At 39.6% G+C, this 21,928-nt stretch overlaps 1 protein-coding gene across 2 annotated transcripts in view; it reads right to left on the reverse strand.

The window, feature by feature from the left end:
* The window catches only part of TPP2 (tripeptidyl peptidase 2), a 47,692-nt gene extending 32,931 nt beyond the window's left edge, over positions 1-14,761 (reverse strand). For both annotated transcript variants that reach the window (XM_032208066.1, XM_032208065.1), the window contains exons 1-12: positions 14,579-14,761; positions 9,575-9,703; positions 9,002-9,097; positions 8,557-8,661; positions 7,765-7,889; positions 6,906-7,069; positions 5,761-5,915; positions 5,308-5,384; positions 4,655-4,782; positions 2,644-2,743; positions 1,787-1,935; positions 1,527-1,642 (exon numbers count right to left, since the gene is read on the reverse strand). In XM_032208066.1, coding sequence (XP_032063957.1) covers positions 1,527-1,642; positions 1,787-1,935; positions 2,644-2,743; positions 4,655-4,782; positions 5,308-5,384; positions 5,761-5,915; positions 6,906-7,069; positions 7,765-7,889; positions 8,557-8,661; positions 9,002-9,097; positions 9,575-9,703; positions 14,579-14,740 — 1,506 coding nt within the window. In that variant the 5' untranslated portion in view covers positions 14,741-14,761. The remainder of the gene's footprint in view (positions 1-1,526; positions 1,643-1,786; positions 1,936-2,643; positions 2,744-4,654; positions 4,783-5,307; positions 5,385-5,760; positions 5,916-6,905; positions 7,070-7,764; positions 7,890-8,556; positions 8,662-9,001; positions 9,098-9,574; positions 9,704-14,578) is intronic.
* Between the last annotated feature and the right edge of the window lie 7,167 nt (positions 14,762-21,928).

Consider the following 21,928-nt stretch of genomic DNA (forward strand, 5'->3'; position numbering starts at 1 on the left):
GCAGCATTCATCAGATGTAGCAACAAGCAGTGAAATAACTAACACACTGTCTATTAGGCTCATACTAACTCTACATTACATGATATTCAATACTAAAATGAGACAAAACTTTCAGCATGCAGCTGCCATATGGAACACTGAAATAGTTGAGAACATTTAAAGGAACAATATGACAAATTCCCTTTGCAATAAATTCATCAGAAGATGCACAGCAAAGGTTTCCAGAGATGACTCTGAAGACATAGGTCCAGTTCTACAATACCACTTCAGCACTCCTTCTCATACATGGAGCAAAAACTAGTCAAGCATTTAAACCTTTTATACAGTACTGTAAGTTAAACACTTGAACATACAAACAAGATGGGACGCCCATGTAAGATTTATATAATGATGTGAAATAAGCATTTGACTGTTTATTCTCTTAAACTCAGATGACAAGGTCATCTTTCTGTTTTGAAAAGAGACCCTTCTATACCTCGCTTTCTATTCTACCAACTCCAAAAATCTTACACTCTTATACTTCAGCAAGCTACCTTCATCAGATTAGGGGACTCTCCTCTGAAACAAGCAGATGCAGTATAGCCTCAGTCTCCCAGGTCAGAGTTTTAACCACATTTTAACACATGCTTTTACCACAGATTAGTAAATCATAAGATGCAACTGCTGCATTTCATTTTTCTTTGGCAATGTTTTTATTTGATATGGCCACCAATATGCTGCCTTCTGTACAAAACTCAGCATTACAGATATATTTAGAAGGCATCAGCTACTGGGTTCTAGCATCAGAAGAACATGAGTTTAGGGTTAAGCTCTTAATATCTGGCATCGTTAAGCATGACAGAAAAATCTCAGTACCTCTGTCTGGCTAGGATAGAAGTGACTGCAGGCAAACATAGCAGCAGCTCTTTAAGAGCCTCAGCTTATGCACAGGGACAGTGTCATTCACAATGCCTTTATCATAAAAAGGTTTACACTGCAGATTTCCAAGCTACTTAAAAGACCACAGGATACAATGAATGCCCAGATTTTTCTACAGGCCCACTCACAGCAAGGTCATTGCAAAACTGCAGCTGTACCACTTTGTGAACCAGCGTGGGTATCTATTTGCATTGCCTAGAACTTACAGTTCCAGCTTCTGCCTATAAAAAACAAGTTCAGCTCTCTGACAACAGCATAAAGACATTTTCAGACATTAAGACAGAATTTAGGCATCCACATCTGTATGTGGGTGACAAAAACCCACAACCTACTTTTATGTCCACACACCCTTTTGGTCAGTCTAGGAATGTGTCTAGTTAACACATATTCTAAAGAAACCAACTGCATGCAGAAGTGAGAGGAATATTTGATTCCTCCTCCCCTCCCACTACATTCCCTTCTTCACTCTGAATCAAATCTGCTAATCAAGTAGCATGGGAGCAAGCTGTCTGAGCTCATCTAGAAAACTTTGTTTTTTTTGTCACTTTTCCACTGGCTGTTATGCTGGTCTTCATCTCCCCCCCTCCTTTTTTTTGGCTGGCAAGTACCTGAATAATACCATGTCCTTGTGCAAATACTTCTATGTTTTCAGCTTTCACTGCAGTATTTTCTAAGGCTCTTCTGACAGAATGAACAGTGTAATGAATATCATTAGCTTTGAGTCCTGAAATTAAAAATAAGGCTATTACTGGAAAAGAATTAAAAACTTGCAAGTAAGATTCTTTTTCTCTAAAAAAAAAAATAATAAAAAAAAAAAGCTATAATCTCTTTACATTATGCAGCTGTATTAAAGATTATAGCCTATTACCTGACAGTACTAATGCAATGCCTCCACATGCATTAGGAGAAGACATGGATGTGCCGTTCATGAGTTGTGTTCCTCGCAGAGTCCAGTTTGGAACAGAAGCAATAGCACCTCCAGGGGCACTGATACTTACTCCAAGGGCTCCATCAGTGCTGGAGTAAAAACAGAATTGTTGAAAAACATTTTTTCTGCATACTTTATTTTCAAGTTATACATGCACTTAAGATAATTTTAGCTTTAGGTAACATTTAGTTTAGGTAACATCTAGTATATTAATTCACTAAAACATTAACCCATTAAAACCAAGACAAAGCATGACATAAACTGCAACTTAAAATGTCAACTTAATCATCAGCTATGCTTGTTTTCTCAGTCAAAATTTTCTGAAACTGCCCCCACAGGAGCAGGCCCCGGGCTAGAGCTGCAGCCCGTGGAGAGGAGCCCACACAGGAGCAGGGGTCTGGGGGAAGCTGCCGCCCACCCGTGGGGGACCCGTGCTGGAGCAGTTTGCTCCTGGGGGATGGATGGAACCCGTGGTACGGAGCCGTGTGGGAGCAGTGCTTGAAGAGCTGCTGCCTGTGGGCAGCCCCCACAGGATCAGTTCGGGAAAGCTGGCATCCCATGGGAGGGACCTCATGTGGAGCAGGGGCAGAGAGTGCCATGAAGGAGTGGCACAGATGAGCCATTAGGGACTGACTGCAGCCCCCTACATGTTCAGACTTTCCAAGAACAGCAGGTTACCTACGCTCTTCCTGTGGGAAAGACATATTGTCATTCTGGTATTAATGACCAATTTTTAGATTTTGAATAACCTAATATGAACCCCAAGGTAATTAATTTCTTCTTTTAGCATAACCTACCTAGGCCCTCTGGATGACCAAGTATATTGATTTGCTGGTAGTTTTTCTCTCAAAGAATATTCAGCAACCATCATATCAGGTGACACATAGGCACCAACACCTATTAAAAAAAACATTTTAGATGTATGCTGAAGCTGTAATAAAAAAACAAAATGTTTTAAGTTTATTACCAAACACTTTTTTAATGTTTAAAATGGACAAACACACATTTTTGCATCTCACTAAGTCCAAATATTTTTTTTTTACAAAGCAAGTGTAAAGGCCACGCTGATAACCATGCTGTGCAATAAGAAAATCTTACATAATACAGATAATTTCAAAGTTTCATTTTTACTCAACTAAAACAGTACATATTCACCTTCTGCAGTTATTTCACAACAGATCACTAACATGCCCGCCCCCTTTTTGGGGTGGAGGGGAAGAATAATTTTGGCTGTTCATACTGTTACAAACTACAAGGCTGCCTCAAAGCAATCTGTATGAAATCATTCACACATGTTCACACAGCTCAGAGCCACTCCACCTCAAACAGATGGCCACATCCACACAGCTCAACTACCATGGCAATGAGACAGTAACTATATTCCTGTTTATCAGTCCAAAGAGCCTAACACATGTCAATGACTAAGTTGAAAGCCCGCTAAATTTTATTCTTAAAACAGTGTCAAGCAAACACATTACATCCTTTCAGGGTGACTGTTCCAAATCGTACACTCTGTTCTTGTTACGACTGAAGCGCTATCACCACTGTAGGAAACCACCACACCAGGCTAACTGAACCACATTTGACATGGTCCACATCCATGCTGCATGAACTAAGCCATCCAGCCAACTGTATTTTGTTTTTCCCCTCAAACAAACCCATCTTGTTCACTCCAGATGGAGGACAAGGAGCAAACTGTAGATCAAGAAATCCAGTCTCTGGAGTTATACAACAAAGAAGCTGGATTGACAGAGTTGATGTGCCGTAAGAGCAAAGCCAATGCAGTTCCCAGCTGTCTAAGCTCACTGGCAGAGCAATTGCAAATCAGATTTTAGGAAGCAATAAGTGTTAATTCTACTAGATGTCCTGAAATAGTCTCTCTCAAACCTTCAAGTATACCTGCTGTACTGCCTGCACGAGAGATTTAACAAGTACCTTGAGTACTGCAGTAATGCTGCACCAGAGCATTTATACAAGATTACAACCAGGAAAAGTTACCCTTGAGAGTTACATGGTTTAGTTAAGTATCGTACCTCACTCTTCTACTGAAATACCAAGAACACATACTAGCCCATCTGAAAAGCCAAGTCTTTAAAAGCCAAGCCAGTAATAGCCTGTCACAGAAGTGGCACTGCAACTGAAAGAATTATTCTCTGAAAAGGATTTGTCTAGGTCATTTCACAGGGTTATCTGATAACCAAAATAAAAAGATACACTTCACTCCAAATAGAAGGAGAGCGTACCAGGATATCTGATGAAGGCAGACAGACCATCTAAAACTGCATTTCTGACAATTCAGGATGTATTACAGGACTTTTCAGGAGACAAATGACAATCAAACTTGTTAATATTTTTACTAGTTACATTTACAAACAACTAAAGGTGCAAGCGATGTGATTAGACCGTTACAGTTAAAAAGAAACATTCTGTGCTCTTCAGATAGATCAGACCACAAAGATTTATTTTCCAAATTTTACACAAAGACATATCAAATCTACATCATCTGCCTCCACCACCTGTTTTCTGCATAGCTAAGTTCTTGAAGTGTAAGAAGATAATCTAAAATTTCTATACCTAACCATACTGTAAATGCCTCCCTTAAGATTAATCTTGTAGGCCAGTAGTATTTGAGAATTTTTTTAGATTTAGTATAGCAATCAATTTGTGATCCCAAACATGTAACAGAAGTACACAGATTGACCGGACAGAAGCTGAATCCCGTCTTTTCTTTTTTTTTTTTTTTTTTTGGGGGGTGGGGGTGGGGTGTAGGAGGCGAGATGGGTTGGGGAGGAGGTGGTGGTGACGTACCTATTACACTAGATGTAGTGCCACCAGGACATCCGACTGTAGAAAGGCAAGGACCATTATTTCCTGCACTTGAAACATAGATTACGTTGTGTTTCCACACTGCTTCATTAATTACTTCACAAATTCTCCTAAAGTAAGAGAAAAGTCTTTAATCAACAATATGGGTTTTTTCCCCCCTACATAGGAAAACCACCACAATTCCTAAGCAGAATCTCTGCAGGACCAGTCAGAGGAATATTTTTCTCTGCTTCCCGTATCAGGCAAAGCTGTTTCCAGTACTGAAGTCATCCACAAAAAATACATTCTATTTTAAAAGGGAGTAACAATCATGTAGCAACATTAAGTTTAAAATATGAAAACCCAAAGTATGAAATACGAAACCCAAACAAACAAAAAGCACACCGAACAAAAAAACAACACAGATTGTGTGGTGTTTCCACCAAAAGAATTCTTTAGTATTCTAAAATACTCCTTGTATTACAAACCCATAGCACTTTCAATATGTTTAGTTAATTTTTGAAGATATTTAGAAGAGTAAATCAATTGGGCCTGCACAATTCATTCTTAATGACAGAACGTTTACACAAAACCAAACCTTTGAATTCCACTTCCATATTGTTAACGCTTTTTATACTAACCACTGCAGCACTTACCCAGAATTTGGCCAATGTGTTGCCTCTCCATAGCTATAGTTGACAAGATCACATTTGTATTTTATTGCTTCTATCATCTAATAAAGTAAAAAGAAAAATGAAAATACATATTAATCTAGAATAAGTCAGTTATGGAAAAGCAAAGAATGTTTCCTTAAACCGATCTACAGAAAAGGAATTATTTCTTTTGACTCTACAAAACATAGTGACTGAAGTAAATTACATTAAAAAGTCATTTTCCATATAACCAAAAAGAACAAAAACCCCAGTCCTTGAACAACCTTCTATACTCTAGTCTCAAGATATGTCTGAAAACTTATTTTTTTTTAAAGCTGGTAATAAAATAGGACAATAAAAAACAACCTATAAACAACTGAAGCAGAAAGCGTTCCACAGTATTCTACAATTAAGTTAAACTGCTGAGATTAATAATTTATCCAGTTAAATACCCACAGCTCTTATTAGACCAGTGCCAGTTTCCATTGTACTTAGTCTTGTATCACCAATCTTGATTGCAAGAATCTGAGCCCCAGGAGCCACACCATTTCTTTCTGGTTCTTCTGGAAAGTATCCAGCTGCGATACTAGCCACGTGTGTTCCATGTGCTCCTGAGCAAATGAGAAGCCATAGCACTCTGTGTTTATTGAACTTTATTTATATTAATTTAATACACTGTTGCTCAATCCATTTTCATTTACTGAACTATAATACAAATTACATTTAAATAGAGTTGCATTATACTAAGAGACAAGAGGCCAGTAAAGAACAGCAATTTGCAAAACAAAAACAGCTTTTGAGGGAGACAGGATAAGAGAAGGAAATATTAACTAATTAACTCCACTAACAGAAGTTACCTGACAGGCCCAACTTTTCCTACTCAAAAGTTACAAAAATTTTATCTAAAATACCCAGGTAGTAGGGCTTAAAAAAAGAATTAGAATTAAAACTGCACGTAACTATAAAAAGGAATTTCACAACATTATTACTTATTTAGAAACCAGAACTGTTTCTGTAGTTCTACTAAGATAAGACAGTTTCATAAGAAATTAGAATGTTTTTAAAATCAAATACATCCATACTACCTTAACCACTCAGGATATTTCCAAAACAAAATAGGATTGTACACAGAACGTACAAACATGGGATGAGAGCAGTTGGAGCTACAGCTAGTGACATCTGCCATCACATAGAAGTTCAGATAAACTGAAATAAAAACTAAGGTGCACATCACAGATGTTTTAATTAAGATTCTTAAATTATAAAAGCACAAAGGACAGCAATGAAATTCAGTAACCACCCTATATTTAAGAACAAAACAAAAAAAACTTATTTGAAATACAGTTCACTACTTTAATTGTACGCCAGTAAGATACATGAACACCTTAGTGTAACTAACTATAAATACACTATGTATACAAACATATGGATAAAAAGACTTTCAGAAACAAAAATGCAAGCAAGTTTAGTAACATGATGTCCTTATGGGTTTACCACAGGAAATCTGAATACCGATTTTTAATTCCTTAGTAGTGAGTGCTATATTAATAAACCGCCTTAAGTCATTGCAACAAAGTTTTCTTAACATTATTTTCAGTTACCTCCACTTGTCACAATGGAAAGAAGGTTTCCATCATCATATATATTCACGGAATAATTCAACATTTCAGATGTTCCAAAAGATCCATATTCCTGAGCCTCTTTGTAGGTTCTCAGTACCGTACAGCTGCTTAAATCACCACTCTCAGTTGTATCTATGCAGGCTCTGTTGACAACAACAACAAAAAAGGTAATTTTCCATCTGCTAAATACTTCCAGGTATTCTTCTTCATACAGGAGCAACACAAATGCTTGAACAGGCCTGGTCCTGTGTTTATGGAATCTTACCTAGAATCATAGAATGAGTTGGAAGGGACCCATAAGGATCACTGTAAACCCAGCCTTTCACCGATCCAGAAACAAAGTTCTCTAAACTGATTTTCAGATGCTACTAAATTCAAAATACATCTCTAAGTGAAGCCAGCATATGGATTTTTTTTTGAGGAAATTTTAGGAAAGCTAGCTGTTCAGTACCAGTACACAAATATTTTAAGTCTTAGCTACTGGTTTGTATGATACACTAATCGTCAAGAAAAATGACATAATACATTCTGAAGCTTGTGCAGGGAAATTTATGCCTTTTTAAATTATTTATTTCCTACTTCCAATGGATGCTCAAAGCAATTTTATTCTTTGCCTCAGAGGAAAATCCCTCAAGTTTAAACACAGAACTGTATTGATTTTAGTAAGACTTAATTCTATCTTCATTTAAGATCAAAACTTTATCATGATATAGTAGGGTTACTTTAAAGCAAATTTTAAGCCCTCTACAAAGACGGATGTAAAAATCAACACACTCCTTAATGCAACCTGTTGCTTTATATGTGAATCAAGACATTTTAGACAAGCTGAGATATTTACCTCCAGGTCTCACCATCATTCCATACTAAACAATCATATACTGGGCCAGGATCACTATATTTTTTCTCAAAAGAATTTAACAGTTCCACTTGATTTTGAAGTTCCTCCTTTATTAGCTTATTTACCTAACAAGACAATAAAAACACAGTTAAGAATATTTCTAAAATCTTTCTAAAATCATTACTGTGCAGGTATAAATCAGAAAGGAATATGGCTTATCACTGTAACACTATGCATTTGTTCCACTACTTCAACAAAAATGCAGGACTATCACAGAAGTCACAAACATCTAGAAGCTCAGTGGTCTCCACCAATGCACTATTTATTCTTGGCATGGCATGTATAGTTATTTCCAACTTCTCTAACTATCATATTTAATGCCATTATTTTTTCTACAGATTGTTAAATGATATGGAACTGCCTGAAAGAATGTCTGATACTTCAACGAAAAAGTATTTAGCTTACAAAAGAAAGCGTGTTTAGAAGATTCCAACTTTAAGAACAACTTTTTTTTTTGAGGCTACCATCTAGAATTAAAAATAAAACTTAATAAAATATGGTACTACGTATTTGAACTAATACTCTTTTCATATTTGACGACAAGTTTAGCAAGTCAACAACTTTACGCAAATCAAACCACCCATCCATTTATTTTAAAATCAGCCAGAAGATGTACTTGTAAATTATCACAAGTGTCTTTCTTTCACTCATGTAATAAAAATATTTGAATCCTCTCAACCGGGAACAAATCATAAACAACACGTTTACAAACTTATTTAGAAGCATACTAACCTGGGAGGGAGAACTATGAGCAGCATCAAATTCCTCTTGTTTCCTGCAGGCCTCTGCTAGAGCCAGCCTGTGAAGAGGATCCCAGAGCTTTTCCTTGCGTTCCTTCTGTAATATAAAACTCTGTTCCTCAATACATATATCAAAGTATGAAGACTACAAAGCCATTTGCAAGTTCTGATTTGAGACACAATGTCTAAAAGGTTCAGTGTAATATTGGAAGTAAACAATTGCTACACAGGAAAAACAGGTATCAGTAATTTCTAGACTTTTTGCCTCAATGGACCTATTTAAGGAGGACCACTTGACCACCTGATGTGACGAACTTCACAGAAATCAGGTTAAGAACACCTCTCAACCTCTGGCACATGTTGTAGTTTTCTGAAAAATTTCCACATCAGAACAGTGAAGTATGACTATACACCAAAAGCAGAATGTGCTTTCTTACCTGAATCCTCTCTTTAAGAGCTTTAGGATAGATGTCATAACCGTTTTTTATGCCAATGTGATATTTGCCTGAAGGATTTACCCAGTTTGCTGGAATCTAAAAAAAAAATTAATGCAGAAACAGGTTAACTAATGGCATTACAAACAAACAAAAAACCATAAGCAAACAACAACCAAACCACTACTGTGTAAGGGAGCTTAGCAGAACAGACTATACTTTATGTATATCATAAATCATTATCAATTAATGTGGCACTGCAGTCAAAACATCTTTATCTGCTGCCCACTGTACTTTCAAAACACAGCTCCCCATTTTAGGTAGAGATCTAGGGCACTAATAGTACTATCAACAAGGAGAAACACTGTCATCAAGAGTTACTAGAGTTTGACAGGGACAAACATCTGAGTGTTTAACTTCTAATCTTGGTGTAGCTTAGGCCCTCAGCAGACCAGAACCATTATCCTTGATAACAACAGGAAAAGAGACCAACAGATTCACTCTTACAATCAATTCCACGTAGAATTCAGAGAAAAGCTGGTAGATGCCTCTCTGTACCACCACACAAATTCTCACCTTTAAGGATCTTCCGGAAAGACCAATAATTTCCCCATCTTTAGGTTCTACAATGGTACATGTAGTTACATCACCACTGCCTGTTGTATCAATTATATCAACTATCTTGGGCTTCCCATCAGTTGTAATCTGAAAATGAAAGCACAGAAAAATTGAAAGTTCAGTTAATTAGCCTCTAGCATACAAATCATTATTTTTGTTTTATTTTTTGTTAATAAGAATATCAAGTAACTTTATTAACCACCTAATCTTTAACAGAAGGACTTAAAAACAGCTTGAAAGCAGTGAAATCTCGAGCTAAGAGTAACACGCCTATCTTCCTGGCTTATAAATCTTCCCTTGATTTGCAAAACTGCTATTTGCAAAAACCACCATTTATGTTCCAGTGATTGGCAATATTGCTTTCATCCTACTGCTCCAGCCAAGTTTTACAGTAATGACAGCACAAACCTAGCAAGATGAAAGGTACTGAACTACATGCAGTTACAAGCTGGAGTCTTAACTGAGCATAAATCTAGCATGAACTCAGACTATAATCATCTTATTTTTCTGTAACAAGGACTCTGTCTCATATTTTATTAAATGTGAAGTGCTAAGAGCTAAAGCTATATATACCTAACACTGTATAAGGTATAGTTTTACCGGAGTGAGGAGAAAGGAGAACTGACTTGCTAGGCAGAATTTAGGAACACAGCTTCAAAGCCTTCTCCAGTTAAATGAAAACTAGCCCCAATGGACATTACGGCAGGTCCAGTTTTCCTACTGGGAAAGAGTCCAAGTCTACCCAACCACAGGGAGACACGATGATGTGTTTTTAAGGGGAAAGAATCAAACGGATCAGAGAGTAGCAATACAAGGAGCTTCAGAAGTGAAGGAAAATACCACATGGCATTGAAGAATGACACACCATTTGACTTCTAATGACTTCTGAGAAAGAATATAGTTAGCAGGGCAAACAGTTTTTTACAAGATATACAGCAAAATAAAGAAACCACTGACACACCTATAGCCCTGTCCACCTAGAGGAACCTACTACACTGTTGTTACCACGAGTAAGACTAAGACCCTTACACGTTTGGCAAAAATATTCAACGCTATCTTCTTGTAATAACATACTTCGCCTATTAGATCAATTTACTGAGCAAATAAACTGGTCCATATGCAGAAGTAGCTGCTTGAAGGATAACTGGAATTGGCCATAAGCACCTAGTTTTACAGGTCTGCATTAAAGATTGATAAATAAAACAAACATCTCCTATATAATAACTGTACCAAAAGCAGGGGGAAAAAAAAGCTTCCTGTTCAGGACTGTGGCACCACTTGCTGTTTTCCACTGCTTAAATATTTGGTATTTTTGCTTTCATGCTCTATGAATAGTCTTGATCCTATACATAATGCACACGGCAGGTAGTTTTGCACAAATCATGCTCTGGAATTGTGGATTCCAGCCACCAGAAATGAACAACACGATCAAAGAATTTCATAAGTCAACCCTGCTGTCAAAAAGACAATTATCAGGCTTTTATCACACCTCAACAAATACGGACAAGTACTCCAAAGTCTCAAACTCCTGTGGTTTAAATCAACACAAAGCAGCAAACAATGGTCCCTCACCCCCCCCCCCAGTAAAAAACAGGTTTAATAGTTGTTGAAAACAACTGCAACAAGTACAAACAGGGCATTGATTCCTATTTCCCAGAAGGTAACAAACAGAACAGCTCTCATTGCAGAAACCACCACTGCTAGTCTGTTCGTAGAAATTCACGTTGAGTTACAAAAACCACTAAAACCACGTTAACCTTCTAAAACATCTGCTGAACAGGCATTACGCAGCAGGGAAAACACACTTGGGCAATTCAGTGCACAGGCTTTCACACAAAGTAAAATTTTCTTGTGTTTGTAATTAATGCCTTCAGATGCCTGCCTCCACTCACAGGGAAGTCAAGAGCTGCTTCACTAATAAAGCAACAGATTATTCGAATCAGACACTTTAGTTAGAGGCGTGTTGAAAGATAAGCTGTTCAGTGATCAAAGCACAAGAAAACAAGTACGAAAACATAATCCGAGGTGACGTGTGCGAAGCAGACAAGTTATACCGCAACAGGTGGCCCGAACACCAATTTATGCCATAGTGAGCTTGGGTAGTTTTGAAGGTTGTTTCGCAGCCACTCCAGAAACGCTACGTGCAATTTCTACGCTATGCAGCTCTTTGTCTTCCCGCTGAATAGCAGATCCAAACACACACGTGTGCTTGCGCCATTACAATCAACAAATCGGAGTCTTTCAGTCAGCCACAGAGAAGTGAGCATTTCAGTTGCAAAGGTCCAAGGTTCAACTCCTAGTGGCAGCGATCCAGACAGTCAGTCATTCACCGCAAGCAACTGATACGGGTTCTTCTGCGGACATGAGCTGCTGCTTGGCATACTGCCCACCAATAGCAATGCTACAGTGAAACTCAGATTTCAACTGTTTTTTCAGGTCCTGTGTTTCTGAGGGTAAAAATTAAATCAATGTGAACTTGGTCAATTTCCTTGTCTGATCAGAGAATCCTGAAGTACTGAATGTATTACAGACGAGGTATATTTCAATACATCTTGCAATAAAATTCAAAAAACTGAAAATTTCTATGCAATGAAATTAAAAAAAAAGTATCCATAAAAAAACCCACAATTGTACTTTTACTATCATGGTTTTGCCACAATCATTTGAAAAAAAAAATCTACTTGTTAATTACAGAATGATTTTGTTGTTTATACATTTTTATTGAAGTTTCAAAAATGTGGTTTCATGTTAACTCTGACTCTAAAACACACGAAGAAGTAAGTTGAACACTTCAAAAATAAAGCATATGTATAATCCTGGCAGCTGATGCATATAAGAAAAGTACAGGAATACCACTCCCTGTGATGATGCTGCATGAAAAAGGCAAAGCCAGATGCATTCGAGCATACTTTTATCCAACCATACAACTTATCTATCGTGAAATATAGCAAGAAGCAACAGCAGCAACAGGGAAATGACAGGGTGGGGATGAACAAAGACAACACATATACAACCACAACTCTCCATTAAACTTCCGCGCCCACACAAAATTTCATCAGGTACTGTGCCTTAATGAGGAATCAAGAGCCAGGATTTGGCAGATAATGCTAGGAAACAGATTCTGCTGAGAGGGGAAGAAAACAGCATGTAAGAAGCCGACAAACTGAACTGTGAGTTGGTGGCAACACGCAGAGTGCAAAGCAATGGAAGTCTAGTGAGAAAGTTCACTTGAGGACACTGGCTACTAGACATTCAGAAAGGAAAGGAAAATAAGTACAAGTTGGATTAACATTTTACGTAGCGAAGCAAGAAAACCAACAGAAAAATACAGCTGATGCAAGTAGGTTTGTTAAGCCCAGTAACTAAAATCTGTATAGCAGCAAATGTCCAGGGAAGATTGTAAACATAAAGGTGCTTCTCTGTCATACCCTAAATCATTCTGTCCCTCGGCAACTGACTGCATGCTTTGCATTTACATTACTGGTGTTGACAAACCGAAGTATGAACAAGCAAAGGAAACAAGCAAAGGAAACCTACCTAAGAATGAGACACCGTGGAGCAGCAAAACATGACCTTTGTTTTTGTTTTGACTAAGAACCCCACTACACTCAAAACAGGACAGCTCATTTTGGCCTTTAATTATTATTGACAGTAACTTCCACTAAAAGATGCAATGCCTATTAACCGTGCTGCATATAGTGCCCTCTTTTTGCTTTAAACAATCGACTCAATTCTCCAAGTTCTAACACCATACCACACTGACAACCAGCAGCAAGTCAGACAGCAAGAAAAAGCAGCAGCAGAGAAGAGGGCAGGAGGGAAAAGTCATCCCAAGGCTGGAAACCACATGCCACCACATGGCTGCTCCTACTGTGCAGCATGCTGTCTCGCCCCAGGATACCGCCTTATTCTGGGGAGGCAGAACGTAAATTGCCTGGTTCACTGAAGAGCGAGGACATCCTCCTTCTGAAGCAACATTTACGAAGCTATGTTTCAGAGTATGCACTGCCTGCATTTCCCTTATAATTCCCCACACCCCGTGCAATAAGCTGCCACGTTGTGTAGATCAGCAATGTGCATCCAGCTAACACCCCCTGAAATTCACTTTCATCCACTGGAAGTTGTATTTCTTTTTCCAAAGTTCTCTACAAATCTTTTGCTTCACTCCCTAATATTTTATCTTCCAGATAAAGAAATGAGATAACCTCAGACTTTAAGGGATTATTATGAACCCTCATGATCCCAGCCTTGACCATACCTATTTTCTTTAATCCATGCCAAAGTAAAGCATCCCCTTATTGCCCACGAACTCATGCTTTTTTGGTTCACCACTCCTATTTACGACCTCTGAGGCATTTTGCTTTCACGTTTAACTTCACAACTATGCACATCCCATCTATATACACTTCAACAAGCCTGCCTTTTATTAATGACATGGACAGACCAGGGAGTACCTCGTTTGCTTTTTGTTTAGCTTTTGGCTAGCTTTACTCCAGCTTCACTGAACTAAGTCACAGCAGCTGCTCAGTCCCACCCCAGACACCCTCCTCGCTAACCCTGTTATTCCTCAGAAGTGCATCAGTTAGGAATGCTGGACTAAACCCACGCCAGGGCCAGGTCCCTGCCCCAGGGCACTTGAGACAAAACCCGTGCCAAACAAAGGACAGAGCCCAGCGCCGCTCGGCTCACACAAAGGCCCCGACACCCAGGCGGGTCGCGTGCGGGCCATTTCTCGAGGCTTCCCTCGCCACCTCTGCTCGGAAACACGCTGGCAAGAACCCACGAGCAGCGGTGACATAAAAACCCACGGAGAAGCTCCACGATAAAGAAGCGTTAATAAACAAACGATAAAGAAATATCACCTCCCCCGCCCCCCCCAGCAGCCCACCCCGACCCGAGGGCGGCCCGGCCCTGCCCTGCCCGGCTGCCGGCGCTGACTCAGGGCGCTCCGCCGGCCGTTACCTGCATGCCCGGCGCCCCCGGGTCCACGCCGGTGTCGAGCACGGCCAGCAGCACACCCCGGCCGTCGAAGTCCGGGAAGCGGGCGAGGAAGGCGGCGGCGCCGGTCTCCTTCTTGGGCAGGAGGCCGTGGAAAGGGAACGGCTCCTCGGCGGCGGCCGCCATCACGCGAGGGCAGGCCCAGGCCGGGCCGCGCTGGGGCGGGGAGGCGGAGCCGGGCCCTGCGCATGCGCCCCGCTGAGGGGACGCGGGGATAGCGCGGCCTGGGGCAGCGCCCGCCGCCGCCTGGTTGTTAATAAAGGGGATGTGGAGATGCTTTGTGTGTTTCGTTTATTTATTTATTTATTCATTCCTTCCTTCCTTCCCAGTCTTTTCATACCCGCCCCCCTTGACTACCCGAAACGCCAAAATAAAATTTTAGGTGGGGTTGCCAAGGGAAAACGCCCGCTTCCAAGAGGGTCTTTAAAGCTGCGCTCCAAGCCTTCCTGATTGTTAATAAACCTGCAAACAAACAAAATCAGCTGCAGAGGGACAGAAACCAAACCTATGACAAACCCACGGAAAATCCATTCCGCTCACAGAGCCTGGCCCCAGCCTGCTTACCTGCTTCAACAGGCCGCAAGGGCACAATCTTTTGGTGTTTGCCTTCCCCAGGCAGGTTTCTGCTCAGGGGAGAGGAGAAAAAAGGATTTATCTGGGTGTTGTGCTCCCCATGAACAAAAGGGGACTGGTGCTTTTCTGAGTTCTGGTTTGGTTTGGTTTTCCCAGCAAACAGTGGTATACATTATGCTTTTTCCTTATTTTCTGGGCTGCCATTGGCAATGTCTTCCAGCTCATCAAGGTCTTCCAGCCTTAGAAATCTACAGAATTTTTATTCACATAAAATACCAAGATAAACCCGAAAAGCACTGCCTTTAAAAGTGCGTACTATATATATACATATGTTTATATATATATAAGAGTCAAAGCTGTACTGTATGTACTTACTGTGGAGCTCCATCTGCTTCCCTGTTTGGCTTTCAATCAAAAGTCAAAATTTTGAATTCTGATGTCTAGATATCATATGATTGACTGTTTCTTAGAATACTGCTGGTGTGTGATAGCCATATTCAGATTTTTTAGGATTATATAAAACACTGACTGATCTTACTTCGGGAGACAATTATTCTGACAATATCATTATTCACTTGGGTTACATCTAATTTATTGCCTGTTTGGGTTTAGTTTTCCTTCTATGCGTCATTGCTAATACAAATCAATGGGAGATACTTGCATTTCTGGCAGCACATTCAGATCATCAGAAGTCAAATATTTCCAATTCTAATACATTTTGAGACATCCAAGTACATCAAATTCTCAAAATATTTCATATCACATGCAATACACAAGCTGTATGTTGCAATTCAGAGACATTTATTACTATGAAAATTTCTGCACTGTTCTATTGCCTTCATCTCAGAGTTATATCACAAACAAATCATCTAATTATCGGGCACATTAACTGTACACATAGCTGTAACTCAGTGGTGTGCACTGCCAAGTAGCAAGGCAGGTTCTACAGGAAAAATCAGAATATGAGGAAGGTGTGCCAAACAGCTTTTAACAGATTGAAACAGTACCAAGAGAGAAGAAAGAAAAAACAGATTTAATTTACAGTCTTTAAAACTCATAACCATGTTTTAATACAAATGCTATGTGTTGTGATACTGGGTTAAGGTTAAGGCTGTGCATCCTACTGAGCCTTTGCAGATCTGAAAAAAAAGAGATTTTTTCTTGAATGGTACATTTAATTCTGAGCTTCTCATGTTTCTAATGTTTGGTTTGGTTCTATGGCTTTTTACAATAAGTCTGCAGCACATTTGTTTTATAAGAGTAATACTCTCAACATTGACTAATCTTACTGTATCTAATGTTCTGAATTAAATAAACAGAGCTTTGTTTTGCAATGAGTAATACTCTTGCTGTTCTGCAAAAGTAAAGGCAAAAGTAAAGCTGCCATATTGAAAACTCAAGAGTTTTTCTCAAAGCTTCTTGAAACAATATGGTTTGGTCATTAGAATAATGATTTAGCTTCTCTTGGGATCTAAGTTTATACAGCAGTTCATCTGGGTTCGCTGCATTAAATAGATTCATATCCCCATATTAGGAACCATTTCGGCTGTTTGTATGTGAATCTGGGGAGTGAGCCAAAGCAAAAGAGTAAGCAACAGCTGCCACGTCCCAGGACCCGGATTTTGAAAGTTGCACATGATTTGCAGATGTCTTTGAAAGCAGTGAAAGCCATGGCTGCTCATTTTCCCTAATTATTCTTCTACTGTGAAATGAGTTTTAGGCCTCCTCACAACATCTAAACAGCTACAGGTAGCTTGATTTCTGTAGGCAAGTGGTACTCCATCCAGCTTCATCTCTGAGGATGGCAAACCTCATGAGCATTTTCCATCCAGTGTGGCTTCCCGGTCACTGGATGAGAAGCATGTGTGACAGCATGCTCTCTGAACACTACTGGGTAAAGAGTCTATCATGTGCTTTAGCAAAAACGTGCTACCACTGCCAAAGATGTTGTTTACAGGTTTCCTGCTGTGATGGGACAGTCTGATTTGGACAGCAGCATTAAAGCCACTCCCACCAGAGTAGGTGGGCTTCTGTGTCTGCTTCTGAGAATCAGTAAAGCTGCTTCAGTCTTGACAGCACTGTGCAGTTCTCTACCTTGTTAGTGCTAGGCCTGCTAGGGCACAGAAATGAGACAATCCCCTTTGATTTCATGAGCAGCCCTAACATGCTTCAGACAAGGATGTTGAGGATACTTGCTGTGTCTTCTGCCTGAAGTTTCATCCAGAAGTTGGATGCTTGTGTTCTGATCTCTCTTCTGTCTGAGCTTGCAGACTAAAAGCTCTGGATGCTGCAGGGTTTTCTCTGAGTCAGCCTTTTCTGTTTTGCGTAGAAGCATCCCAAAGTGAACAAGAGGCAACATGACCCAGTATCTTGCTAGTGCAGGCATTGACATGGATGCAGGAATACTGGGGTTTTCATTCTTTCTCTAATTAACACTGAATTATTCTATGCAAAGTATCAATTGGAGCTGAGCACAAGAACTCTTAAAATTCACTTGCAAGCAACTACCTTGATCTCTGGGTTACAGATTTCACCCACTTATATCATCTTTCAACCTTGCCTCAGTTGCAACATGTTGGAAGGACGAATGAGCCTACTAGTTAGACCAGGGGCAAAGGCTGTTAATCAAAATACATTAGGCAAGGGAGGGACTTCAATATTCCAAGTGAGTTCATTAATTACTGAGGTGTTCAGTAAAGGTCCCTCCTCACTCCCACTTCATGTTGGTGAGTTAGCTTTGGTATTTAATTCTGAGGTTACAATGGGAATAGATGGTCCTTGTGAGAGGTGAAAATCAAGGTGTACCTAACTCCTATCATTTCCTTTTGGCCATCTTCCCTTTACGCTGGCTCTCATGAGTCCTATGTAAGTGCAAATCAACATGGGTCTTTCAGAAGGAAGAGGTTCCCATCTGTTCTTGGCCTTTCTGTGGCCATTTGCTCTCATTCTGCTTCCTCAGTCTCTTGTGGTTGTGGGGCTTTGTGGTGGAGTATATCAGGGAATGAACCTGGCTGAAAACTATCCCACAAAAGCAGTCAGGAGCTGCAGGGACAGGTTCCTGTGACACTTCTGGCATGGTTGTGCTGGTGCAGAGCTTTCTGATAGCAAATCTTTCCTTCCTGGAAAATGTATCCTCAGCTTTGTCTTCATGAAGTTATTTACCTAATCGGGTCAGTTTGCCAAGTTTGTTCCTTGATAAGTATAAAATAATAATATCATTGTATACATCTTGAATGATGAGGTCATTAGTCACAACAGCTGGCTGTTTCTCTCCCACATAATCCTACTTCAGATATGCCTGCTAGAGTTATCAGAAGCTAAAATTAACGAATTCTTATTGTTCTTTGCCACAGACTCTTGAGGCCCAGCTAATGGTTTTAGGCTATGCTCTCATTCACAAAGTTGTTAAAAGTTGTCTATAATTATATTCATATGGAGAACTGTTCATATATTGCTTTAAACAATTTCTCAATAATGTGATTTAAAATAACTGATTAATGCTGAAAAACTAAGATAGGGTTCATTTACCAAGGCACTGGCCTCAGCAAAAATCTGCAACTGATGTTCCGTACTGATTCAACCTCAAACATCTGATGGTCTTCTAAGGTGCCTTTTGGTACAAAATTACAGGTATGGTTGTTTTTTGTTTGATTTTAAACATTTCTTTGAGAACACCTTTTATTTTCATTGTAACTAATGAGTTTTTCTTTGTTGTTTGTTTGTTTGTTTTCACAGAATCACAGAATATCTAGGTTGGCAGAGACCTCTAGATCATCGAGTCCAACCTCTGACCTAACACTAACAGTCCTCCACTTATCCATATCCCTAAGCTCTACATCTAAATGTCTTTTAAAGACTTCCAGGGATGGTGACTCCACCACTTCCCTGGGCAGCCTGTTCCAATGTCTAACAACCCTTTCGGTAAAGAAGTTCTTCCTAACATCCAACCTAAAACTCCCCTGGCGCAACTTAAGCCCATTCCCCCTTGTCCTGTCACCAGGCACGTGGGAGAACAGACCAACCCCCACCTCGCTACAGCCTCCTTTGAGGTACCTGTAGAGAGCGATAAGGTCACCCCTGAGCCTCCTTTTCTCCAGGCTGAACAAGCTCAGCTCCCTCAGCCGCTCCTCGTAGGACTTGTTCTCCAGACCCCTCACCAGCTTCGTTGCCCTTCTCTGGACTCGCTTGAGCACCTCGATGTCCTTCTTGTAGTGAGGGGCCCAAAACTGAACACAGTACTCGAGGTGCGGCCTCACCAGAGCCAACCCCTTACCAACAAAATGAAATTTTTGTTTTCTTTTGTTTTAGAAAAAGAAGGAAAGAAGAGAATTGCAACTTGTGACAACAAACCCCTGCAACGGAAGAAGACTCAGAAGAGGTGTGCAAGGCTCAGGGACAAATTTAAGGGATGATCACCAATTATCATAAAGAAAGCTGAACTTACCTTAGTATGAAGGGTGTTGAGAGTGATTTTGTTTTAGATATCCAGCTGTACCAGTGGGTTTTTGGGTTGTGTAAACAGCCTTCCCTGAGATAATTAGTAGAGAAAAACAGCATGGGTGGAGAAGGGTGTAGGCAAGTCAGACAAACCTATAAAGTATAAAAGCTGAATAACCAACAAAATGAATTTTGAAGACAGCAACTGGCTTGATCTGGTTTCAACCCACATATTAATCCTCTGTGATAGGGACGCCCAGTGTTGTAATAATGACCATATAGAGACCATATAATGGTAATTACATTTGTGTTGTGTTTCAACAATATATTGCAATTGCTATATTGTGCTCGTGATTTCAGTACATTGCTGTGTCACTCTGAAATATTCCAAATCCAAAGTAACATCAAATATCTACAAATAAGGAAATTTGGTATTAAACATGAAGCTCTCCTAATGGGGAGAATCTCAAAGAATTTCTCAGAGCATATTAGGCTCTGGCACCCCTCCAGCCACAAGAGGCTTGAGGGGCCTCAGCCAAACACAGCTGGCGGTTGACACTTATAGCGAGCATTCCTTCCAAGTAATTATCCAAATCATTGGAGGTTGTATTCCAATCTCAAAGTGACTTTCTTGAAATTTATCTTTCATAAGAAAATTAGACATGCATTTTTTGTCTCGCATGTGAAGAAGACCTTCCAAGGAATTAGAGAGAATTACTTATGGCTGAGGTTTGAAATGGTGTAACACAGAATAATGAGGATCTGGCAAATGCGGCCTCCATGATCAGTTTTCTAGCTGGAGAGCATTCAAAGCCAAATTATTATATTCTGTTTAAGAACATAAATGAAACTGAGAGAACCATGCCTTCACCAGTATAGGAAAGATGCAAGAAGAACTGTGGGGTCTTTAACTTCTTTGCAGAACTGAGCAAAGAAACTGTTGGATATGAATATGTACTTGCTTTTCCTAGAGGTGAGCATGCAGATTGATTTTTCAGGTATCTATAAACCTGGAAACAGAATTAAGCCTTTTTCCCACACTTGGTCTTGCATACTATGTAGAGATTTGTAACTGAAATATAAAGATTAGTAGAGTGGATTGTGATGGAAATTCATATATGTAAAAGCACCAGAAGCAACAATACCAACCAAACATTGAAGAACATGTTATGCCGATAACTAAGGACATGACTAATATCAGTCAAAAGGGTAAACGCCAAGGAATGGGTTGTTTACATCAGGACCAGATGGCCTGAGCTCTGATGAGGCTACAGCATGGTGACTTTTCGGCAGAAGACTTGAACTCATAACAGGAGGATGGCAGCAAGGTTACAGCAATGCCGTAGCCACAAGGGTACCCAAATGAGGAAACCAGACCATGGGTGGTGACCTTCCCTAAGGTTTCTGGTAAAGTAAGCAAGATTCTCAAGCGAAACTTGATGCTGTGGTAACTACCTCCTAAAGAGCATAAAATGATGTCCAACACTTATTGTCAGCAAGAGGAATCCAAGAGGTGTAGTTAGGAGCTGATGTCCCTTGTCCCCTGTGTCATGTCTAAATGGAATTGGCCAGACCACTAAGACACACACATTTTGCTGCAGGTGGATGTGTGGGTGTAGGAGAGTAAAATCTCTGAGATAATGAACATAATGACCCAAATTGGTTTTGTGTGACATAAGACATCTTCATCCCTGCAGTTTCACATTGATTTCTGCTATATTAAATTTCTGCAATCACAGGAATATTATATTAACAGGGTGATTGCCCAAGCAGCCAGCATTGCAGCAGCACATACTCTGTTAAATGAGAGTCATTTGTGTGTTTTTATGCTTTTAATTATTTGGATTTTGTAAGACACCAAAGCTTTGTTTCCTTTCAAATTTATGAAGGTAAATACTCTTGTGCAAGTTACAATTTTACAGAATTAAGTATAGCAATTCAAGCCTATTTATGCTGAAATGTAAAGCACACATCCTTACAAGCTGTTTTCAAAGCTTTCCCATAAATGCTTAAATTCTAAAGCCCCATCTTGGAAAGGCTGAAAAATATATCATGTGTCTGCATACGTATATGAAATATTTTCATATATCTTATGATGGAACTTAAGAGATTCTGATTTATAAATGCTTTATTTATTTAGATGTAAATACATGAGACATCTGAAACTATTTTCTTAGACAGAAACCGTGCAGTAAGCCAACAAAGAGTATATAGAAAATTTCTCATAACTACTTTTACAACATTATTGACAGTGCTTTTTATTATAGATGAACCTTAACTAAAGTGTAGATATTCTGAACTCTA

This window comes from Aythya fuligula, chromosome 1 (genome assembly GCF_009819795.1).
Source record: "Aythya fuligula isolate bAytFul2 chromosome 1, bAytFul2.pri, whole genome shotgun sequence".
Classification (NCBI taxonomy): Eukaryota; Metazoa; Chordata; class Aves; order Anseriformes; family Anatidae; genus Aythya; species Aythya fuligula.